At 31.5% G+C, this 24130-nt stretch overlaps 1 protein-coding gene across 6 annotated transcripts; it reads right to left on the bottom strand.

The window, feature by feature from the left end:
• Window positions 1-639: 639 nt before the first annotated feature.
• LOC139490768 (organic cation transporter protein-like) lies at window positions 640-24126 on the bottom strand. 6 transcript variants are annotated; one of them, XM_071277751.1, is made up of 11 exons: window positions 24036-24126; window positions 12598-12747; window positions 11711-11867; window positions 10609-10712; window positions 8827-8981; window positions 8137-8305; window positions 7468-7692; window positions 6877-7103; window positions 5396-5577; window positions 4882-5033; window positions 640-764 (listed from the first exon to the last, which is right to left on the bottom strand). In XM_071277751.1, exons 2-11 carry the CDS (start codon window positions 12738-12740, stop codon window positions 689-691), a joined length of 1590 nt encoding a protein of 529 aa, XP_071133852.1. In that variant the 5' UTR covers window positions 12741-12747; window positions 24036-24126; the 3' UTR covers window positions 640-688. The 6 variants fall into 6 exon arrangements, with proteins under 6 accessions (XP_071133852.1, XP_071133851.1, XP_071133848.1 ...); XM_071277750.1 differs by having other exon boundaries at window positions 23979-24076; XM_071277747.1 differs by having other exon boundaries at window positions 23984-24073.
• Window positions 24127-24130: the final 4 nt, after the last annotated feature.

Below are 24130 nucleotides of genomic sequence, written 5' to 3'. Positions count from 1 at the left end.
AACAGTCAAATTCATCAATCGAAAATAAACAGACAACGCCATTTGCTCACTGGCCAGAAGAATTCCTGAAGGGAAATCACCTTAAACAATAGAATTACACCTTTTCAAATATGTAAACATTATTTCACATTTTAGCAAGTCCTGTTAGTGATGTCATTCCATCAATCATCTTAAATGAAGTTACGATTAATAAAACCCGTAAAGTTAAAACAATTGTAACTGTGTAAATAACCTGTCATCTAACATGAACTAATATTCTTACATTCCGGATTTGGTTTACATATTTGTATAAAAAAATTAGTGCTGTTTCAAAATCATGTTTTAATTAGATCAGAAACATTGGACGAATTCGTCCATTTATTACGGAAGAAGCATGCAAAATGTTAGTATGCTCTCTTGTTACCTCTCGTTATATTATCTAATAACATCAACGGTACCAATTTTCCTGCACCAGATGCGCATTTTGACAATACATGTCTCTTCAGTGATGCTCGTGGCCAAAATATTTAAAATCCAAAGCTTATATAAAGGATTAGGAGTTATAATCCAAAAGGTCCTAAAAGTATAGCCGAATCCGTGAAAGGAATCAGAGCTTTGCATTAGGGAGATACATTCCGTAATTCATAATAATTTCTATCATTTTGTAATAGCAAATTTTAATAACACAAAAAATATTCGTTTAAGTATTTCAGTCCTTTGTGACTAACAAACAAATTTCAGCACCATTCCTATACAGGACAGATCCACCATCTTTGTATTGTTTCCTGCAACGAAAGTCGAACATGATTGTTTATAAATATACAAATAAATAGTTATCAAAGGTACCAGGATTATAAAATGTACTATGTTTAAAAAGAAACTACAACAGAACTGATTCGCCAATATCCTAGGGTACGAACTGTTGTCAAAATTTATCTATACACTTATTACTGTAATTGTAATTTCTGTAAGCTATAAATGGGACTTGAAAAAGTATAACAAATATTCTGAACTCCGAGGTAAATAAATATTCTGAACTCCGAGGTAAATAAATATTCTGAACTCCGAGGTAAATAAATAAATGTGAGGTCCATAAAAACTGACAAAACTGTGATGATTCTTTGCTATATAGACATCGGAAGATGTGGTGTGAGTGCCAATGAGACAACTCTCCATCCAAATAACAACTTATAAAAGTATACCATTATAGGTCAATGTACGGCCTTCAAAACGGAGCCTTGGCTCACACCGAACAATAAGCTATAAAGGGCCCCAAAATTACTAGTGTAAAACCATTCAAACGGGAAAACCAACGGTCTAATCTATGTAAAAAAACAAAAAACGAGAAACACGTATAAATATTACATAAACAAACGACAACTACTGTACATCAGACTCTTAACTTAGGATAGGTGCAAACATTTGCAGCGGGATTAAACGTTTTAATGGTACCAAACCTTCTCCCCCTTTTTCTGAAACAATAGTATAACATCACAACACAGAAAAACACACGATAAAATAACAATTGGAAGGCTTAACTTAATCAGAAAACGTAAATTAACATTATTTGGTACTGTTTAACATTGATTTGCCGTCTATTTTGTTGTTGTCTATACTACCGATAATGTAAAGTTAAATATTTTTTTCGTATAAGAAAAAAACTGTTTTGCCACTGAAACTTATATTTTGGTGTTTAAATCTGTCCAGCGTGTGTGTCGTATCTAAAAAATTAAAATAGTATGTCGATGAACGACTTCAAGCTACTTAGTTTTCTTTTGAATTGTTTTATATCAGTGATTTTGGGGTCTTTGATAGATGACTATGTTGTATGGGCTTTACTCATTGTTGAAGGCCATACGATGACTTTTAATTTCTGTGTCATTTTTGGTCTCTTGAAAGAGCTGTGAGATTGGCAATTACACCACATCATCTTCTTTATATATTTTTTTCCACGTATTATATTCAACTATTAATACTCATTCTCAGTTCCTTAACACATTTCCCATCAATTAAAAGAGATGCCATTTGTTGTAATTATAAAATATTATGAATTTTTTTTGTTGTTTAGTGTTTTTCTCAGCTCTTTACAATTATGATAATGACAAATAGAAATTTGCTTTCTTTGACTGAATTTTAAACTGATCACATATTTTAGATTATGTTACATTGTGTTACATTGTAGTGTTGTGTCGTTGTTCTCCTCTTATATTTAATGCGTTTCCCTCCGTTTTAGTTTGTTACCCCGATTTTGTTTTTTTGTCCATTGATTTATGAGTTTGAACAGCGGTATACTACTGTTGCCTTTATTTACAAAATGGCTGTTAAAATACAGTCGAAGCCCAGTCATCAATGTAAGTAGTGTAAAGAAAAAAAAACTCTAAGGATACTTTCAATACTATGCATCATGTTAACTATTCTAGTGAGAATTTTATGTGTTTACTGTAAAGTTATTTTGATAGGTTGAATGCTAAAGTGAAAAGATATAATTTAATGAAATCCCTTGAGATATTGCTCATTTATTTACGTATGTTTCATCTGAAACAGCTATTTTCTTTTTTAAATGCATCTTATGAACGACATTTTTATAATGCCCGCGTCACACTGTCCCGATTTTTACGCCGATGGCAACACGATAATGGAAATTTTCAAAATCGGGGCTGGTCGTATCCAGATCGGGCTATTCGTAGTGCCATCTTTAACCATCTTTAACCATCGGCCACTTTTTCTAGCCTTCGGGGACAACTTCGGGAAGGGTTCTAAATTTTTTAACATGTTAAAAAATCCCCGAAGGTGCGCCCGATGTTGAGGGTTCGTATTGAGTTCGTATCACCATCCTCAATATCGTAATGTCACCGGGAATGCATCTTTTCACATCGTATTGCATTCGTGTTTCAATCGTTTCCATCGGGCAGTTTTGACATTACGATGTCTACACGAATGAATCACGAAGGTACCCGAAGGTCTTACGATGGCAACACGACTTCGTGAAGACCTCGTAATCCCGTCGTGTTGCCATCGTATTAAAGTACGAAGGCGACAAGATGGAACTACGACGGCAATAAATCCAGCTAAATGTAAGTTAATTTTCGCGCTAAAATACATTTAAAGTGCCATGCGCGATATGCACTGGTCAGTCCAATACGACAGTTAAGAAAGACGTTCACAAAACATGGAGCTCATATCATATGATTCTATGAGAACAAGAAAGGCGACAGCGTTGTTTCTATTAATTCAAATGGAACAAGAAGAGCAGCTATTACAGGCTCAGGATTTACTTTTCCAAGTAAAATATTATTTTTTGTCAATTTTTTATATCAAGTAACATAATTAAAGGTGACAAAGAATTTAGAGTTTAATTTATATTAGACAATGTCGGAACATATTCAATTTCTTCTATTCACAACAACAACACGAAAAGACAAAAACGTTAGTTATGATAAGAGCGATATGTTCAGGCCTTTTCCATCTGGATTGTTTCATATCATTACATGCTGGGGTTCCTTTAAATAAACGCGCCTCGTACACCAACACTGCAGGTACACTTATATAGGGAAACCAACTTTTTATTCATTATTCTGATTTTTTATGTATCGTCTGAGTTGTTGTCACACGAATGTTTACTCCATAACCATTTTGTTTTCTATATGTCATATTTTGCCGCCTTTGTTGCTTTCCCCACATCCTTCCTTTTGTCTATATTATTGTGATATTCTCCTGGAAAGAGCTCTTTTTGAATAAAAGGGATCAACGAACCCATTACCTTACCTTTAAGATAGATCAGTAAACATGGGCATAATTATGGGTAATTATTCAGACTAGTGCACACATTTTACAGTTCAAACAAGGCAGTGCCGAGCGTGGCATCCCCTCGTATGTAACATATTGGGGACAAATATGGACACTATATTTGTATATGACACATGCAGAAAATGGTAAATTGAATATCCATATTTGATACATAAACTATTTTTTTAGAAATCAACCAAAACATTTAGTAACTGGAAATACCTTTAATATTGTCTTTAGAACCAGCAGGTAAAAAAATGAGCAATCAATTTCCTGTGTATTATGCTATTTCAAGGAGAAAAAACAAGTCCATCTGCATGACCTTGACCTTTCGCCTTGAACGTAAAAAATGTCAGATCATTACAAGGAGGAACAATATACCAAATGTAGTTAAAATCTTTTGAAGCATATTGGTTTTAGAGTGTCCACAAGGGTGATATTGCCTTGTATTACAACTGCCACTGTGACCTTGACCTTTGAACTTTAAAGTCAATAGCGCTTTAGATATTCTTAACGAGTAACACCATACCAAGTTTTGAGCATTTTGGTTCTAGAGTGTCCATAACAATTTTATCTACATGCAACTTACATGTAGTAGGCGAGGGGATAATAAACTAAGTTTTATAAGAATTAGACAAAAAGATCGATTACCCGCCATGCATGGCAGACTTGTACAGAAACGATATGTTGTCGAAATTCTGTTCGTATTTTTTAGACATCGTATGGCCATCGCGCCATCATAGTAATCCATCGTGTAGCCTTCGTAATCCACCGTGTAGCCTTCTTGATCCATCGTGTAGGCTACGGCTGAGATATGAAGCTTAAATACCCGTCTTCGGTTAATCTTCGTATGTCCATCTTTTGCTATCGTATACAATTTCGGCACCATCGTATAGACTTCGTTATTCATCGTACTTGCTTCGGTCACTTTTTGATATTTTAACGAGATCGGGACCAACTTCGTACGAACTTACAATTTTAGCATTCGGGTGTCCATCGTATATAAAAATCGGGACAGTGTGACGCGGGCATAAGCAAATGGTTTAAAGTATAGAATCATTTGAGAAATCCATTCCTTTGATTTAAGGTTTTTGTTGCTTAGACGTAAATACAGACCTTGAAATATTTTCAGCTTCTTGTATACTTTGAGGCAATGGCATATTTTTAGTCTCTGGTAGGGCGAACGATAGTAAACCAGCACAAATACCAAAAGCACCAAATATTACCAGCGGTAAGGCAACACCAAACTTTGTATCAACCAATACACCCTACAAATATATGAAATGAATTTACTGGAAATTAACTAATTATAATTGATACATGAAGAACCTGTGAAATGTCACCTAAAAGCTGTCATTATTTATCTTATTTTATTCTAGGGTTATTCGTGTTCCTATTATAATTCTGACTGTTAAATCTAACCTTCATTTTAGCATGTTTCTCATGTTTATGGATTTTTCATATTTCATAAAAGCAGGAAATTAAATGAGTTTTGAAAGCAAAATTGGTTTTGATTTGGTAAAATTAAAAATATATATATATAAACATCTTGTCAAAATTTCTTTCCTCGTTTCGAAAAAGGGTCACCATAAAAAAAAATTGGAAATAATCTCAAAAAACACATATTTACCAAATCACCAACATATGCAGACACCATTGACCCAGCATACCCAGATGAGCTGCAAATTCCAAGCGCAAATGATCTGAGGTTAGTTGGGAAATTTTCCGCTACCATAAGATAAATATTAAAGTATGCCACCGTTATTGTGAGCTTTCCTATCATAGCTAAGGTTATCGTCAACCAGTGAAGGGCTGTAGTAGACAAATGAAAATACGATAAAAACTATGTTATTATACCTTGCATACAAATTTTTGTCCGATGTGGTTTAAATGCATTCAAATACAAAATAGATGCAAAGAAAGAAGTGTAACTTCCAAGTGCATTTAGGTATTACTATCTATATTCATTTTAACTTAGAAATGTTAATTGAACGAACCGTGTCATTGTTACTCCTTCTACATGGTTTGTCGTATCTACATGAAACTACATTGCTATATGCTAATACATTCGTGGATTAACATTCGAGTTCCATAATGAATAGATATAAGTCATATTTTACAAAGCCGAATTGATTATAAATTAAGCTTGTAAAATTCAGTTTAAAAATTATCAGTCTGAATAGTTATGTATTTATCATAGTTTATGTAAATGATTTGGATCAATGCAAAACCAGGTATTAATTCCAATGGGACGATAGCGAAAAAAAATCGTATATATATCTATGATCATATCACCTGTTATCATTGATAACTAACAGAGAAATATATGATGAATTTAAATAGCTAATAGTGGGAATGGAAAACGACGAAAAAGTATGTTATCTCAATGTGGAACAAGCAATTTCAAGTATCTTACAATTGGTGATATTAGTGCGAACCAAACTAAATTTTTCTACATTTTCATCTGCTATTGTTCAATCTATTTCAACTTTTTTTTCAGTTCTGTTGTTTTATTGAGTGAATACAATAGCTATTGTTCTGTGTGTAGTCTATTCACCGGTACCTTTAAATTTCTTCGCAAATAAAAGTTTAAATAGATTGAAACTGTGGAAATGTTTCATTTGTTTTGCTATATTTTTTTCATGCAGCTTGTGCATTTTAAACCGTTCGTTTAAAAAAAGATAGACAGCAAATATGAAAAAAAGTCATTGACTCCAAAAAATAAAATAAAACACCAACGAATTATGTTATGATACAGAGTCTCGAAGCAAGTATATGTTTGGTCGCTTTGAAGTGTACCTGATTATAAAAATGATAATCGTTTGCGTATATAAAGTTCACCTCCACTTATGGACAGTGAAAACTATACTATTTATTTCACATCTATTAAACAAACGGAAAAGCGAAATGAATTGCACATACTATAATACATTTGCAATCATCGACGGAAAATGTTCACATTGGTTTAACTCCTTTACAAATACGTACGTTATCGGCATGTTAAAAAAGCTCATATATACTAAAGTTATGTAATTACGGTGCTTTTTCAGAAGTCTTTATTTTACTTTAATTGCAATTAAAGCTTTTAAAAGTGTCCATAATTCTACTTACATGGGCCACCGTACAAAGATGAAAATATTGTACACAGACAACCAATGCCACAGATTAACATAGAAGCACTGAATATTTTCTTTCTTCCAAGTCTTTCCACCACATAAAGACATATGAATAAGGCAATTACTTCAGCTGACGTGGATATTAAATAATTAACATAGACATCCCCACCTAAGTTACCAACTTTCATTGTGATCCCAAAATAAGTCATACTTATTGAAAACCTGTAAAACATATTATGTATATATAATATATAAATGTGCGTCCTTAAGTAGTAAGAACAGACTGATCAGTTCAAAGTCATAAATATGTGTCTGGGTATGGTAACATGTCCAGCTGCTATATTTTAGCTTGTGAACTTTCACGTTGCATATACGGCTTAGTATGTCGGTCAAATATAAAACTTGGTTCAAAGTCATGTCACATTAAGACGTTCTTGTCCTTATATGTAGACAATGTTTGTCATCGGACGTTCAAAAACAATTCTTTCACCCATGCTGCTATATCACGACATTAAACAGCTAATAAATTGATTGATGTACATGCTGATTTACAAACGTGTTTATGTTATTGTTTCAAAGTACTTACCAATTAAACATAAATATAGCCAATCGAACAGTTAGAACTTTTGACTTGAAAAGCTCTCCGACTGCTGTACAAAATGCAACCCTTTCTTGTGTTTCATCAACCTTAATTTTCTGAATGTCAATGTCAAAATTAACATTATTTTCTTTTGCAATATCCTTTAGAATCATTTCAGCTCTCGATAACTTTCTCTTAGCTATCAGCCATCGTGGCGACTCTTTCTGGAATCTGAAATATAGTATTTCTAAATATAATGATTTGCATTTCGAAGAGAAAATCGTGTGAGGGGCTAAAAATTATGTGCTCTGTTGATTAGAATTTTTAGACGAAACGCACTTTCGTCTTGTTTCTTTAACAATATTTTTGTTAAAAAAAATTCGAGTTAAAATAGATCTATATTGTCAATTCTGCCTATATTTAATCATAATTAACACACAATTAAATGCTTTATCGAGTCTATTAATTTGACATTTCTGACAAATGAAGAACGGCAATAATAGTACTGTTCCTTTTATCTTTGTGTTTCCATGTACGCGTAGTGATTTTGTTTCTTGAAATGTTTTGCCATATCCCTTCTTTTCAATAAATTGTCCAAAGTACTTTTTTTATTTGATTGTATTTAAAATAAAACTATTAAGTTGCTATGATTTTACTTGATATATATCTACATACAGTAATGAGGTGAGAAATATTCCTACAACTATTGATGTTGACCAGCCTAGAATACGCCAATCCCTGATAAAGTAGGCAACAATTACCAGCACGTATTCTCCAATACAGAAGGAGAAATAATAGGCAAAGTTTGCGAACACTCTTTTAGATGGATCCACCAATTCTGTAGCTAGAACGAAAAACATCTAAACAGATGAATATCATTTATATGCACAAAACATATTTATATCTTACATATTGTGAACTGATATATTGTTCCTTTTTCGAAATGAAATGTCCATCTGTTATAAAGGCACACGAAATCTTGCGCATAGAATAAGAATAAGAATAAGATTATTCATTGAATCCAATTAAAGGGCCCGTTTCCGAGCATATACAATTATATAAATATATACAAATAAGATAAACAAATTACCAGCAGTACTTATGAGATTGGTTACTACTATTTAATAATGGACGTTAGGTTGAATAATTGTAAATGAGAATCGCAAAATTTAATTTTCGTTAACTGTAATAGCAATGCGTCATTAAAAATAAAATGAATGTTTTTTGTTGAATTTTACTTCTTATTCAATTAGTCCTCAAATTCGTTGTCATATTTTTGTTAGATTAACATTTAAACATACCCCCCCCCCCCCCCAAAAAAAAAATCACATATAAAAACTGCGATATATAATGTAAACAGCATACCTAGAACATAACCTGACTGATACACGAGCATACTGAAATATCCGTTCGCAAATATCAGGAAACCAACAAGTGGAAGAGAGGAAACAAAAGACCTAATCAAATTTGGTAACATCATTCCTATGAGTGATGTTGTCAATACGGGTCGTCTACCTAATCTGAATTAAAAAAATATATATATAATTCTGTGTGATTTGGTTACTAAATTAAAAAAATCAGTTTAAACAGCGTGGTTCTTCTAGTGTTATTATTTCAGAAACATATTATCTCTCACAATCAAAATCAACAATGTAATTGTGTCTTTAAATGTTGATTTTATTTGTAAAAATATTGATTTTGTTATCAGTAAATTCAAACCAAATAAAAAAAAGTATGGTTATATACATATGAATATTAACGATACCTGTTATTTGGCATTTCACAAGGTCATTTGTCTCGAACTGCTAATGACGTCTTTGCACTAAATTCGTTGGATGTGTTCTGTTTGATATTTTAGTCTTAGATACAAAATGTTTTATAATGTGTTATTGGCTTTCAATTAACTATCAGTGACTGAGAGTATTCTCAGATGTGTACTTTGTATATTTTTTTTATTGCGGGATGTAAAAATACCCTGCCAAGGCCGGTCTATGCCTTTCTAACTTTTGTTACTACTTCTGATCGAGTTGATGAGTTAAACACTTTTCAGGTGTGTTTTTTTATAGTTTGTTCTTATGTTTTCCGTTACACCTCTGACCAAGGTTAGGGAAGGGTTTGCGGTTTAAAACATGTTTGCCGCCACATTCTGTATGTGTATGTACCATTAGTCAGGACCTGTTATTCAAAGGTGTTCGTTTGTTACTGTATATCATATTTTGGTTTCGTTCATTGTTTTGTACATGAACAAGGCCGTTAGATTTCTCGTTTTAATGGTTTTCATTTGTCATTTAGATGCCTTTTATAGAAACCTATGGAATGTGCTTTAGTTCATTGCAAAAGGACATAGGGTGACTTATAGTTGTTAACTTCTGTTTCATTTAGTCTTTGGTGAATCGTCGTCTCATTGGCAATTTTAACAAATTAACTTATTCTTATAATATATGCGATAATTAATGTCTTTTTATTTTTAGCCATGGCGTTGTCAGTTTATGCTCTATCCATGAGTTTGACTCTCCCTCTGGTATCCGTCGTCCCTCTTTTAGTGTGGCTAAAATATAATAACACTCTTCAGACAATACAGCAATTAGCATTGTGTTTCCAAGTCTTCAAATATGATAATGGCGTACATTTCAAATAAGATAAGAAAAAAAAAACCGGATTTCAGTAGTATTATTTGACATCTCAAAAATCCTCTTAATGATGAACTTATGATTGGGCTAGTGGAGAGTTGTTTCATTGCAAACCATACGGGCCACATTTTCTCATTTAAAACGATTTTTAATTTTAAGGGCGCATCGACCTGTGAAGTCAAGTACCCAGATTTTCAACTAAATTTCACGATTTTGAATATGACGCTCTTGTATTTACATGTACATTTTACAAGTCTACCTTTATAACTATATTCTCATGTGCGCAGCTGATGAAGAAAAAACTAGGTTTGTCATCAGATAGCATGTAACTATAGATGCAAACCTTCATAATATTTGCAGCGCTTAAGTTCGGAAGGTTTTGTGCTGTTAATGACTTTTTTATTGTTTAAAAGACCTTTGCTTTCTTTTTGTCTGTGTTTACTTTTGTTGCCATGTTGTTTGTTATTCTTTTCAATTCAACTCTATACGACTGCAGATCGCGTGTGAGCATACATACGTGTCAGAAAACATTCCATATGTGAAGGCACCACAAAAAATTCCAATATAATGACAAAGCATCGTGTGACTTCTTACAAATTTGTTGTCGCATACCATATCAAACTGAAAAATGGTAATGCCTGAATAATTTTTAATGCAAGCACTAACTGTAACTAATAACTTGAATGTAAAATACTAATGTACAAATAATGTTTTTGCGTTGTAAGCATACTGCTTGGTTTACAATCTTTATGTTATTGTTTTCATTGACTGTATTTTCAACGTGTAACATATTCGTTTGCTATTCAGTTGTTTTGAATTGCTTTACACCCGTCAGATTGGGGCCTTAATAGCTTGCTGTTCGATGTAAGCCAATATTCCTTGTTGAAGGCCATACTTTGACCTATAACTGTTTTAGTTTTATACATTGTGACCAGGATGAGGAGATGCCACATTGGCACTTACGTCACATCGTTTTATTTATATAGTTTCTTAATTTTATTTTTGAGTTTAGGGTGACGGATTTATAGAGGATCACTGTTCTTTTTTCCTAACCCCAATTATTGCATTACTTGTATATTTCGTATTTATGTCTTTACTTTTGTAGTTATACCTTAAGATTTTCTTTAATAAAATGTGTTTACATTAACGATCAGTGAAAACGAAATTTAGAAAAGTAGCATTTTAGAATTATCTTATAGATGTACCCACCCCCACCCCCCAGAAAACCCCCCAAAAAACACATTCACACACATAAGACACGAACAAACATGAAATAGAATGACTGCAACAAAACGAATTAAAATATGATGGTATCAAATGAAATAGTTACAAAATGTTAAATATTTCTTAAGCCTGTAAAAACCAAATCAGTTTTCAATTTTTTTAAAATAGTGCGTTCGTATGCCAGCTTTTAACAGATTATATTAACTGTTTGTTTGAAACTATACCCATCATATGATTCATACTTTGTAGTTCCATGGATTTAATCTGTGTAATCGTCGTTGTTTAGATGTGAGGCTCATGAATTCCAAATTATTTGATATATGTACATTAAGGATCATTCAGACTGCAGTTGGTTTTCTAGCATACCAAAAAACGTAATTGAACGCAAAACTTACTGTTGAAATAAGTGTAGATTTGTACTGACTTTGATCGTAGACCCACTCATTACAGGCGGTTGTACTTCCATTTTGATATACAAAACATTCAGAAATGTTTGCAGCCATATTTAGAGTACTGTTAAATGGATCACCCATGGTGTTTGGCATTTGGCATCTGCAATATATAGTGAAAATGCATTAACTTTTACAGGAAAGGTTTTCAAATTATCAATATTAAATTCATATTTATTATATAAAATTAAATTCTTCGTTTAGCTTTAGGTCACAGCAGACATATTATTTAAATGCTACCCTTTTACATATTAACTCAATATTGAGATAATAAAACAAATTATTTCAATTGTGTTGACTTAATGTCTGTTTTTTGGTTTTTTTTTTTCTATTCGACATTTTGATTGCAATTGTTTTTTCTCCCTCTTTTTTCTTTGAATAGTCTGAAAAATAGCGATTGCAGCTTTTATCGACCGCTCAACAAAAATTACTTTTTGTAGCTTTGTATGTTTTTCCGTAACGTCATATATCGTATTTTTGGAAGGGAAGTGTCAGATGTTCACCATGAAAGATCAATTTGTCATACAATAAGCTGTTTAAAAAGTCTTGAAATGTAATAACTTGAAGATCAGATCGTCAATGTCGATTTATAAACGAACAAAAAAAAATAGCTTATTAATTAAAAACGTTTACATGTAACACGGCTACCTACTTTTAAAATAAGCATTACATACACCGGATTACCGGCTGTCACTACCATTAATACGTTTGAAATTGATAGCAATTCTTTCTTTCTCCATTGTATCTCGTATTGTTATTATCAGAAATTATTTTTCTGTGTATTATCGCGTATTGTTGTCTGTCATTCAGATTGCAATTTGAAAAAAACTAACCTGTGCTTATGATCTCCAAGTATAAATGTCAGCATGTATGACGTCATGGGATCCAAAAATGGAGGTATCATTAACAAAGCCAGCATACGTTTCTGAAAACGGCCAAACCCTCCGATTTTCATTAGTAGTTTGTCGTAATTCATCTTGGTCCTGACAAAAAAGTCATATTTCATTAAATGGACAAAAAATTGGCAAACTATTCAATTTGCAATAAAATAAATTTCCATCAATTCCATCGGCGGCCTTTTGCGGGTATTACAATAAGTTTAAAATAAGAAGGCACCAGAGAAGAGTTTTGCCAATGGACTTTGAGATGTGAAAAGTTCCATCCGATCTGACGGTAAAGAGTTGCAAGTTTTACTTTAATATCGTAAATAGAATATGATTATCTGTCTATTCTGTTCGTTGTGTCTTTTTGTGTCGGGATGTACCCGGCCACGTCCACTTGTATTTTTGTCCATCTGATGAGTTAAGCCTTTTTCAACTGATTTTTATAGTTCGTTCTTACGTTGTACTGTCATACCACTGTCCCAGGTGAAGGGGAGGGTTGGGATCCCGCTAACATGTTTAAACCCGCCACATTATTTATGTATGTGCCTGTCCCAAGTCAGGAGCCTGTAATTCAGTGGTTGTTGTTTTTTTATGTGTTACATATTTGTTTTTCGTTCATTTTTTTACATAAATAAGGCCGTTAGTTTTCTCGTTTGAATTGTTTTACATTGTCTTATCGGGGCCTATTATAGCTGACTATGCGGTATGGGCTTTGCTTATTGTGGAAGGCCGTACGGTGACCTATAGTTGTTAATGTTTGTGTCATTTTGGTCTTTTGTGGATAGTTGGCAATCATACCACATCTTCTTTTTTATAAGAACCCAATGTCCTGCCCCTTTGCAAGAGTAGTAAGACATGGTTGGGACGTTTTTTATCCGTTGTTATACTTTCTACATATGTATTTGCAGTACTGATTTGAGCCTATTCTTTCAAATAAATCCGTTTGAACGGGACATCTATCTGAATATACTTTTAATCTGGACATCAACAGTTTATTATGTGTACTGTTAAACTGCGTATCGTAAATCATTGGTGTAGAATTATCCACGGCAAAGAAAGTAAGTTGTCACACATTTTGTATAACTTTATGTTTTTAAAATATTCATAGAATAATTGTAAGACTGAAGGGATTATGTTTATAAAAAATATTCTTGATACATGTGGTTATAGTAATATCTGGTTAGCACAAAATGGCTGAATGATAGTTTAAAACAGAAGTTATTTGACCAAATTTCAACAAACCTGGCGTTCAGATATATTCAATTCGTCAAAAGGTTTACCATATAGATTGTATAAAGATAAGTTTGCATTCGAAAAATATTTAGATATATTACCAGATAGAGATAGGGTTATATTTTGTAGATTTAGAATTGGTAATCATAGATTACCAATTGAAACTTGAAAATGGATAGGTTTAGATAGAGAAAGGGGATATTGTAATTTATGTCAATGTAAAAAAAAAAGGTTCTTTTGAATTGTAGATCCCTGGACGTTTAAGAAGACTGTTTTTGGATAATTGTTATTGTAACAGAGTAAATATAAAAAAATTAAATTATTACAAACAACACAAAGAAATAAGCTAAAAAATATATGCAAATTTATAAAGGTTATAAATTCAGTAGCAGGTCTTCCTGGTAAGCCTTTGTCTATTTGATTTCTATTATATATAATATATTTATATAATAGTAATTGTAACATTCCTATCTTGTCATATCATGTGCACAATTTATTTTGTATACTATGTATTATTATTTCATTCTTTTTACCAATGTGTATAATAATACTTTCATCGTTATCAAAAATAATACACCATTCTTTTACATGTATCTGATCCTTCTTTTACATGTATCTAATCCTTCTTTTACATGTATCTGATCCTTCTTTTACATGTATCTAATCCTTCTTTTACATGTATCTGATCCTTCTATTGCATGTATCTAATCCTTCTATTGCATGTATCTAATCCTTCTTTTACATGTATCTAATCCTTCTTTTACATGTATCTGATCCTTCTATTGCATGTATCTAATCCTTCTTTTACATGTATCGAATCCTTCTTTTACATGTATCTAATCCTTCTATTGCATGTATCTAATCCTTCTTTTACATGTATCGAATCTTTCTTTTACATGTATCTAATCCTTCTTTTACATGTATCTGATCCTTCTATTGCATGTATCTAATCCTTCTATTGCATGTATCTAATCCTTCTTTTACATGTATCTAATCCTTCTTTTACATGTATCTGATCCTTCTATTGCATGTATCTAATCCTTCTTTTACATGTATCTAATCCTTCTTTTACATGTATCGAATCCTTTTTTTACATGTATCTAATCATCCTTCTTTTACATGTATCTAATCCTTCTTTTACATGTATCGAATCCTTCTTTTACATGTATCTAATCATCCTTCTTTTACATGTATCGAATCCTTCTTTTCACGTATCTAATCCTTCTTTTACATGTATGTAATACTTTCCCTATTTTCGATATTTAGAGTGACTCTATTTACACTTTCTGAACTCTTGCTCTTTGTCTTTTTTAGGTGCGGTTTTTGTATATGTTTTGTTTAGTTAAGTTGGGGTTTTTAGGGGCGCTGTCTACTGTTTGTTTCTAATTCCTTCTTACTACAAAATAGACCATTCAGCTACTGCATTGGAGCTGTTATATATTTTGAATACTGACTGGAATGAAATAATTTTGTTCAGTACTTTTTGTGATTTTTCACAGGTTAAATGGAATGGAGAATAAAATTTTAAAATGAACAAGATACAACAAGAGGCTCAACTGCATAACTTTTGCAGCAAAAAAGGAAACACAACAGTAGCAACATCTGGCTTATTTGTAAATTTGATGTTTAAGTATAAGAAGACATGAATGGACATTAATCTGCTTATTTCTAATAAATGTAATATTTATTTAGCGGTTTTCTATTATTTCTCATTCGAACTATATCCGGTTCCTTGTAGATTCATTCTTTCTAAATGCAATCAAATACTAATGAATGTCCACACACCCCCCTTTTCACCCTCCCCTGTGTGCTGCAAAATATGCAATCCCGTACGAAACATTACATTTAGACTAAAGATTAACATTTGAACCAAGAAATTTTTAATTCGATTCTGATATTGAGTCAATTCTGTATACGAAATTCCGAAATAGGTCGCCGAAAAGATTTTTTGTCTTCAGCCTCAAAATTTGAGACACAAAAAACTCAGGAGCCTTTAGAAAACTATGCAATGGTTACGTCTGCTTCTCCTATCTGTAAATAAATTATGGATCATTCTTTTCCGTGAAAAATAGAATTTGGTGTTTACTTTTCTCAAAAAAGAAGTTTTATACTTTTTCTTACCTTTGTCGTTTTGCTAAGCTTCGAAGGCGCCAACCATGTCAAACATAGTTAAAATCTCAAACGAGGCGTTCAACACAGTGATATATGTGCCGATATAAGTATCCCTTAAATTAGTTATTTAATATTTAGGAAAAAATATTCAATAAAGTATATCTATAAAGTTAGTTATATTTATTGCATACATTAGAGCAGTTCTACAGAGTACAATTTCATACCGGAATACGATATTTTTCTTAATCTAAACTGTATTTGATTGATTTATCAAAGCTTCACTGAACCGTGAAATTGATGATGATAGCATGGCGTTTCAGGTCAATGCTTTTACACCCCAATGAAGTTACACAAAGAAGCATTCAATTCTTAAATATGAGATGAGGAATACAAATATTGTGTCAGTAGATGCAACTTTGTTAGTCACAAGTTCCAAATCAAGTCTTCAAAATGAAGTAGATGATATTCCGTTTAATCAACTGCACAGTTAAGTTATATTTTATAGCATTATCATAACTAATTGGATTGGACAAGTTCTGGCTATTGAGGATATATAAGTCAACAAATTGTTTATATAATACTTTGCACTTTTTTTTACACCAAAAACCTCCATATTTCCGGCCCAATAATTTGGTGCGTGCACCAATTAACTCTCTTGTTATATTTTATATGCTTTATTATTATATCATTGGTTTGAGATATTTAGAGCGTATTCCAGTATACTAGTATAAAGTAATGTAATATAACTACACTATGAGGCATCAATATTTGGCTTTCATATTTCTTTTTCTTCTTCTGCGATTTGCTATATCGAATTATTTACTTTAAGTTCTATTTAAAACGCAACATGAACCACAGAAAACAGTAAATAATAAATGAACATTAAGAATAAATGAAATTGAAAACAAGACTTCGCGTTCTGATACCTTTTTGTTTTAGGACAAAAGAGGGGCGAAAAATACTAGAGGGACATTCAAACTGATAGACTGGTAGACAATATGTGCTGTGACTAGCTGTCATGTACACATTGCCATCTTTGTAATAACATTACTTACAAATTACTCTTTGTAGTGCAAATATATAAATATATCATTTTGGAAATCAAGGATAAGATTCGTTTATATTCTATTGCTGTTTATTCTGTTGACTTTAGACAACTTCTAATTTCTTTGATTTTCGTTTTTCAGATCAAGCGAAGATTTTTTTTGATAGTTTTGTTTTGCGTTCCATAAGCTTAAACAGTTGCTTTATGATTTAGTGTTGTAAAATGTTTTTTTTTCGAATCGATTGACACTATAAAGCTTCAGGTGCAAGGTAATTTAATTATTATCATTACAATTTTTCACTCGCATATGCGCTTTGCGATTGTTTAAGTTCCTACATAAAGTATTGGAGTTAAGGTCACTGCATACGAAGAAGTATAGACGAATTAATGCATGGGAAGACAATATTTCAATAGCAGTACATAAAATACGTAAAGGATTTTGTTTGTCAAAAAAGTTATTTACCACACTTGAATGAAACTATTCAATTATTTGAATAAAGGCAATATTAGTATACCGCTGTTCAAACTCATAAATCCATGGACAAAAAACAAAATCGGGGCAACAAACTGAAACTGAGGGAAACGCATCAAACACAAGAGGAGAATAACGACACAACACCACAATGTAACACACACAGAAACGGACCAAGCAACAGACAAAATCCCACGAGAACAACAAATATAACATCAAAACCAAATACATGAACCTGGGACAGACAAGTACCGTGACACGTCTTATCGCAATGTGAATTTACATTCAATCTTTATTTTTTTAATATGAAGTTTCATATCACTTTAAAGTTCAACACACCATTTTTAAATCGAGGTCGAATATTAATTCCAGCTACAAGTTACAAAAAATTGAACTTTTTACTGTGTCGAATGACCGAAATTCATTACCGGTTTGAAAAGGTTGAACTGTTTTGCGGACAAACATCAGAACATACTATTCATATACACTTATAGACATTCAGAACCCTTCTTCCACCACTTTGATATTATAACTATACAACTTATTTTGTTCGAAACAAATATGCATGCTTAAATGACCGCTTTTATGTATATCTATAAACCGTGTTCTTGTAAATTTATCAGACCTTGAAAAATTAAAATCTCAAGGTTTGTGTTTACAAACCTGCGTCGTCTTCATAACCTTGAGGGAAGACTGTCTGTATCACTAAAAAAATCACTTGAATTGTTTTACAATCCGATAGAACTATTCAATTGAACATATACTTTGTTTAACCCTGATTATGTTTTGTATATGCACATTTTCTTGGTTTAGAGATTGTTTGAAGTCATCAACTACAATACTAAAATAACATAATTTTAAAACTTCCTAACCAATACTTGGTCTTTCTTATAAACTGTTATTTTTTTTATCTAACGTTTAAAAAGAAAGGTCATGATATTTGTGAAAATAAAACCTTCTTTTTATATTGCCTATATAATTATTCACCTTTCAGATTGGTTGACTGATCCAGTCAAACATATCAAAGGTAGTTAGAAAACAACCGGGCACTAGCTACGAGATATATAATAAGTCAAAAGTATGACCTTTTTTTGTGTTCAATTATTAATGAAAGTGAAAAAGTGAAATAATCATTTGCTTTTATTAGCTAAAATGGTTCAATTTTGTCAAATTAAGCTTATAAATATTGATAATGTATTATTCACTAGCAAGTGAATAACCCGACCTCATAAAATCCATATTCATGTGAACTTCAATTTAACCGCGTAGAAAGTGATAAAATAACGCATGCATTGTCCGTGTACGGGTATTTAAAGGACAAATATGTCAACATTGAAAGTGAAACAAAGGTAAATAATTTGATTAACTGATTCGATCCACACAAAATCATTTTTATAAAGGTAAACGACAATAAACATAACTTTTTAATCTATTATAAAAAATTTAACAGACCTATAAAAATCCAATTGCACGAGTTGCTTAATCTATTTATATCTGTGTTTATGTTTACATCGCTTATATGGTCATAGAAGGTCAACTCGATAGTTAATTAGATGGCGTCTTGGCTAAATTTCACACAAAACGAAGCAACATTGTATTGAGACCATGTCCTGTAAATAGTTTATTTGATATTTTTGATAGTTTGGAAAAATGTTTTACATTGTTATAAATAAAATATGAGAATTTGAGTAAAATCGGTGATCATGAATTTGTCAGTTAGTGCCCCTTTAAAAATAGACAATAACATACTATAACAATAAATGCCCATGCGTTTTTCTTATGGTGGCATGTGTTACGATTATTTTTTTTTATAAATAAACCTATTTATGATATCAAATGTTTGGATACAGTAATACCACAAGTAAAGAGATTAAAAGAATTATTTTTTTTGCGAACCTATGTTCAACATTGTTTTTTTACCACCACATTGTTTAGCCTCTGATGGATGGTTAGCAATTGTACAACATTAATAAAAGCAACAGTAGTATACCACTGTTCAAAACTCATAAATCGATAGAAACTTTTTATATTATAATTGGAACAAAATTTTAAAAGTATTTTTTTTTTGTCAACTTCATAGCTAATGCCCTTTATACTCATCAGAAAATAAAATATATTTAGAAGTATTTTGTAACAGCATTTTCTACTTCTGTAAGAAATTTTTATTATCAAGTTCGTAAAACTTAAATTCGTACTCTTCAAAACAAAGAAATACATGCGATCTTTTCAACAACGTAAGGTTCTTACCTTTAAATGATCTTTTAATCTATGTCATAAAATTTTCTTTCAAAATGAATATTTTTTATAATTACTATCTAGAGAGGTATTCTAGTTCTATAACACTCACACAGATCAGTAAGAATAACAACTATTACGATGGAAATTTAAGTGGTATCTATTTCACCCTGTCGAAATGCCGTAAAATATGAATAACATATTACATCATGATTGTCACAAACATAAACTTTCTCCTTTTGTATTTCATTATATATGTTTACAAATTGAGATTGTTATGTATACCTGTTAGGAATTTAATTTTAATTTTTCTAATGTTTTCTCAAGAGAATCTTAGAATAAACAGCGTATAGAAAGATACACTTGCAGTTCGTGAAAATAATTGTCATGTTAAACAAACAAAGTAATCCAATTTGAATCTTTTAGTTAGTGATGAATTCGTGATATTCCTTAGGATTCAAAAGATTAAATTGCTTTCATGAATGGGTCCTATTTTTCAAAATTTATTTTTAGAGGTTGTGCCTCTGCACTAGCTTTGACGTTTCGCGACCAACTCTACTAGCACCAAGACATAGAGTAGTTAAACAATCCTACCCCTCGTATAATATTATTTCATAATTTTTCCAACCGTTCACGATGTATGTATCCAAGTTTTTAGAAAGGGAATTGGGTCACTTTCTACCTGGCTAGCAGTCACTGAATTGAGGTTCGGAAAAAGTGGATTAAATCTCAGTATTCCTCAATGCTCTTCAACATCTTACTTTAATTGGACATTTTTTTAAACTTTATTTGATGTCATTTGTACACTAAACTCGCGTCTGGCGCAAATAAAAAAAAAAGTAAATCATATAAAAAGATTTTGATCATATAAAGGATTTTACCTTACAAAATAGTCCACGTAAACCTGTTTAAAAGTAAAACTTAGCCATACAAGTAAATAAAACATTCAACTTTTTTTTCATTTGAAGTTTCATCTGACTTTAACTTGCAACGCACTATACAACGCACTTGAAATCGATTTTAATTCCAGGTACATTGTACAAGTTTAAAATATTTGACTTTTTTGCAGTTTCGAATGACTGATATTTGATACCAGTTTAAACTGGTTTCGTTGAACTTCAGAATATATAACAAATATACACTAAGCGACTTCAGAACCATTCTTCCGTCACTTAAATTTACATCTTTTATTTTCGAAAAAAAATATTTATGGTAAATTAACTACTTTTACACATGTTTGAAAATGTGTTCTCGTATTAAATCTTCATAACTTCTAAAAAAAAGATATATTTCAAGGTCTGTTATCACCTTCGTCGGCTAAAATAATCATTAGTGACGACTGTCTAGTTTATATGAAAAGAAAATTATTTGAATTGTGTTATAATCTGATGGAATTATTCAATTAAACATATAGTTTCCCTTTTTACTTCTGAAAAGTTAACGTTGCAAAAACCTTTTTTTCAAAAATACAATTTTTCTTACTGTGTTTGCACATTTTCTTAGTTTTTTAACACAGTTTTTAAATAACTAAGTTAGTAACTAAAATTTGCAATGAAACGTTTTTAAAATTTGTCTAAATGACAGCTTGTTGTTGGGTTTGTTTTTTTAAGTGTTATGATGCAAAGCAAGCAAAATGACATTCCAAATATGCATTTGATAAGACGCATTTATAAATATTATGCAATTTAATGATTTTAACTATGAAAACTCGATGGAACCGGTTAAGGTGAATTTTAAACACATTAATAAATTATTAATCTTGTTATGCAATCTTATACAGATAAAAACGACGATAAACATATATTTTTAATCTATAATATGAAATTAAACAGACCATAAAAAATCTAATTGCACGATTTGCTTAATCTATTTAAATCTATATCTTTGTTGATATTGCTTGTATGGTCATCTGAAGTGTTCGGGGTTGAACTCGACTAGATGACATCTAGACTTAAATACACACGAAACGAAGCTACATATTATCAAACTCACGACCTGTAAACTGTTTATTGTTCAATAGTTTGGATAAACGTTAAAGCTATAATTCCTATATAGATAACCAAAAAAAACCAAAACATAATCTTTGATAAGGGGTAGAGTGAAGTTAAACTGCAAAAACATAATATGTTGATGAAGATGTACTATATCATTCATAACTACACAAACAATGAAATAAAGACTATAGTTGTCAGAAAAGCATCTTTATTTAAAAAAAAAACCAACATATACTGTACAGTAAAAAAAAAAGAGATTCGTTAACTCATGATACACACAGAAACGTAGACAAAAAAATGAGCAGTGCCTTTTCTTATCATTAAAAGTGCCCTGCCCTCCACTGGTACCCTGCCCCTTTTGATTTCTAGCTAGAGCACTGAAATCTATTACTATTTCAATTCAACGGTTGTTGATGTTTTTGTCACTTGGTTCAAGCCGTCACCTGTTCAAATCTAATCCTTCAAAACTGCCTTTACAATTAACATAAATTTTCATGGGAGTTTAGTATTTTTGTGATTTTACTTTCTATTACTAATGCCTTAATCATGGAAGAAATATGATAAAGTTCGAAATGTATGTACAAAATGTAACTAAAAGTAACGTGCTTTCGCCATTACCATGATACGAACATTCTGAACATACACATATCTTTAATATCAGGTTATTGGATACGGTTTATTACCACAGGTAAAGAGATTGCATTTGGTCTCTAGTGGATAGTTGGCAATCAAACCGCATATACTTTTTTTTATATCATAATACATTTATGTAAATCTAATTCGCATGCATCTAAACTAGTAAGCCATTATGAATGCACGGTCTATATTTTAATTCGGCTTAAAATGCATTATAATCCGTTTATTTCGCCAATATTTGCAACAAAACATGCTATCATTGCAGAATAAGTGTTATTGAGAACTAGTGTTAAGCGTATACAACATACGAATAATATGGTATAACTACCAATATGACAACTATCAACCTGAGACCACATGACTTAGGTTAAGCAATTTTTGGCCGTCGCGATTATTTCTGACAGATTCTGTAGGTCACATAACCTTATATAAACATAAATACACACGAAACACGTGCAATAGTTTAATTGTCATTTTTCTAGGTCAGTTTGATTTCATGTCTTATATTAAAAACGTGTTAATCATTGTGATTTGTGAGCATGGCAAAATCAGTGAACGACAGACAATTACCGGGTGGCTGCTTTTTTCACTTTCAATATTGACATTCTTTTTTTATTGATAACTAAACATGCTTTCACCATGAATAACCATTCTCAATTATAGCGAAATATTATTTCACGACTCTGCTTTTATATGGGCTTGAAACAAATAATCATATTTTGGTGGGTTTTTTTTACAACTTCGTAGCTAATGCTCCTTTCATCATCTGCAAAGAAGAAGTTCTTAACAACATATTTCACTTCTGTTACACATTTAATCATGAATTTGTTAAAGGGGTACTAGCTGTCAAATTCATGTTAACCGATTCTAATCAAATTCTCATATTTGATTTATAACAATGTAAAACATTTATCCAAACTATTAAAAGTCTAAATGAAACAATATTCAAGGCACAGACATGAAAATACGTAGCTTCGTTTCGTGTGTACTAATATTTGAGTCTAGACGCCATCTAGTAATTTATCGAGTTGACCACTATAGTCTTCCTATGACCATATAAGCAATGTAAACATAAATATAGATATAAATAGATTAAGCAGACACGTGCTGTTGAATTATTCTAGATCTATTAATTTTTTTATTACAGATAAAAAAAAATGTTTATCATCGTTTATACCTGCATTAGAATGTTTATTTGCGGATCGAATCAGTCAATCAAATGATTTATCTTTGTTTCGTGTCAATTTTTACATTCTCTTCCTTTAAATAACTCTACACATACAATTCACGTATTATTCATCTCAAGCTACGGGGTTCACATGAATACGGATTCAATGAGGTCGAATTATTCACTTGCATAATTCATTATCAATATTGTTTTGCTTAATTTGACAATATTGAACCTTATTGGCTACAAAAAGGAATTATAATTTCACTATTTGCATTTCATTACTAATTGAGCCCAAAAAACAATACAAAAAATATATTAGGCTTTTTATATATCTCGTAGCTAATGCCAATTTAAAGATGAGAGCGGTTTGATAATTTCTTCGTCTTCAAAATAAATAGATGCATACGATCTGTTCAACAACAAAAATCTTACCTTACCTTAAATTGTCTTTCGAAATGAATCAATGCCCGATAAATGTCCGATAAATACCTTTTCAATTTTTATTACAGACACAGATGAGTAAGAACTACAACCGTAACACTGGTAATTTAAGTAATGCAAACCTCATCCTGTCTTTATTCTGT

Source organism: Mytilus edulis, chromosome 10 (assembly GCF_963676685.1).
Source record: "Mytilus edulis chromosome 10, xbMytEdul2.2, whole genome shotgun sequence".
Taxonomy (NCBI): domain Eukaryota; kingdom Metazoa; phylum Mollusca; class Bivalvia; order Mytilida; family Mytilidae; genus Mytilus; species Mytilus edulis.
This window is presented reverse-complemented; position numbering and strand designations above follow the sequence as displayed.

Excerpts from the sequence above, each read along its gene's own strand:
- LOC139490768 (XM_071277751.1), bottom strand. The coding sequence starts at position 12,740 with ATGAATTACGACAAACTACTAATGAAAATCGGAGGGTTTGGCCGTTTT. Across the intron at positions 8,982-10,608 it reads TATGGAATGTTTTCTGACAC|ATTAGGTAGACGACCCGTAT; the intron begins GTATGTATGCTC and ends TTTTTAATTCAG. Across the intron at positions 7,104-7,467 it reads GCTATATTTATGTTTAATTG|GTTTTCAATAAGTATGACTT; the intron begins GTAAGTACTTTG and ends TATGTTTTACAG.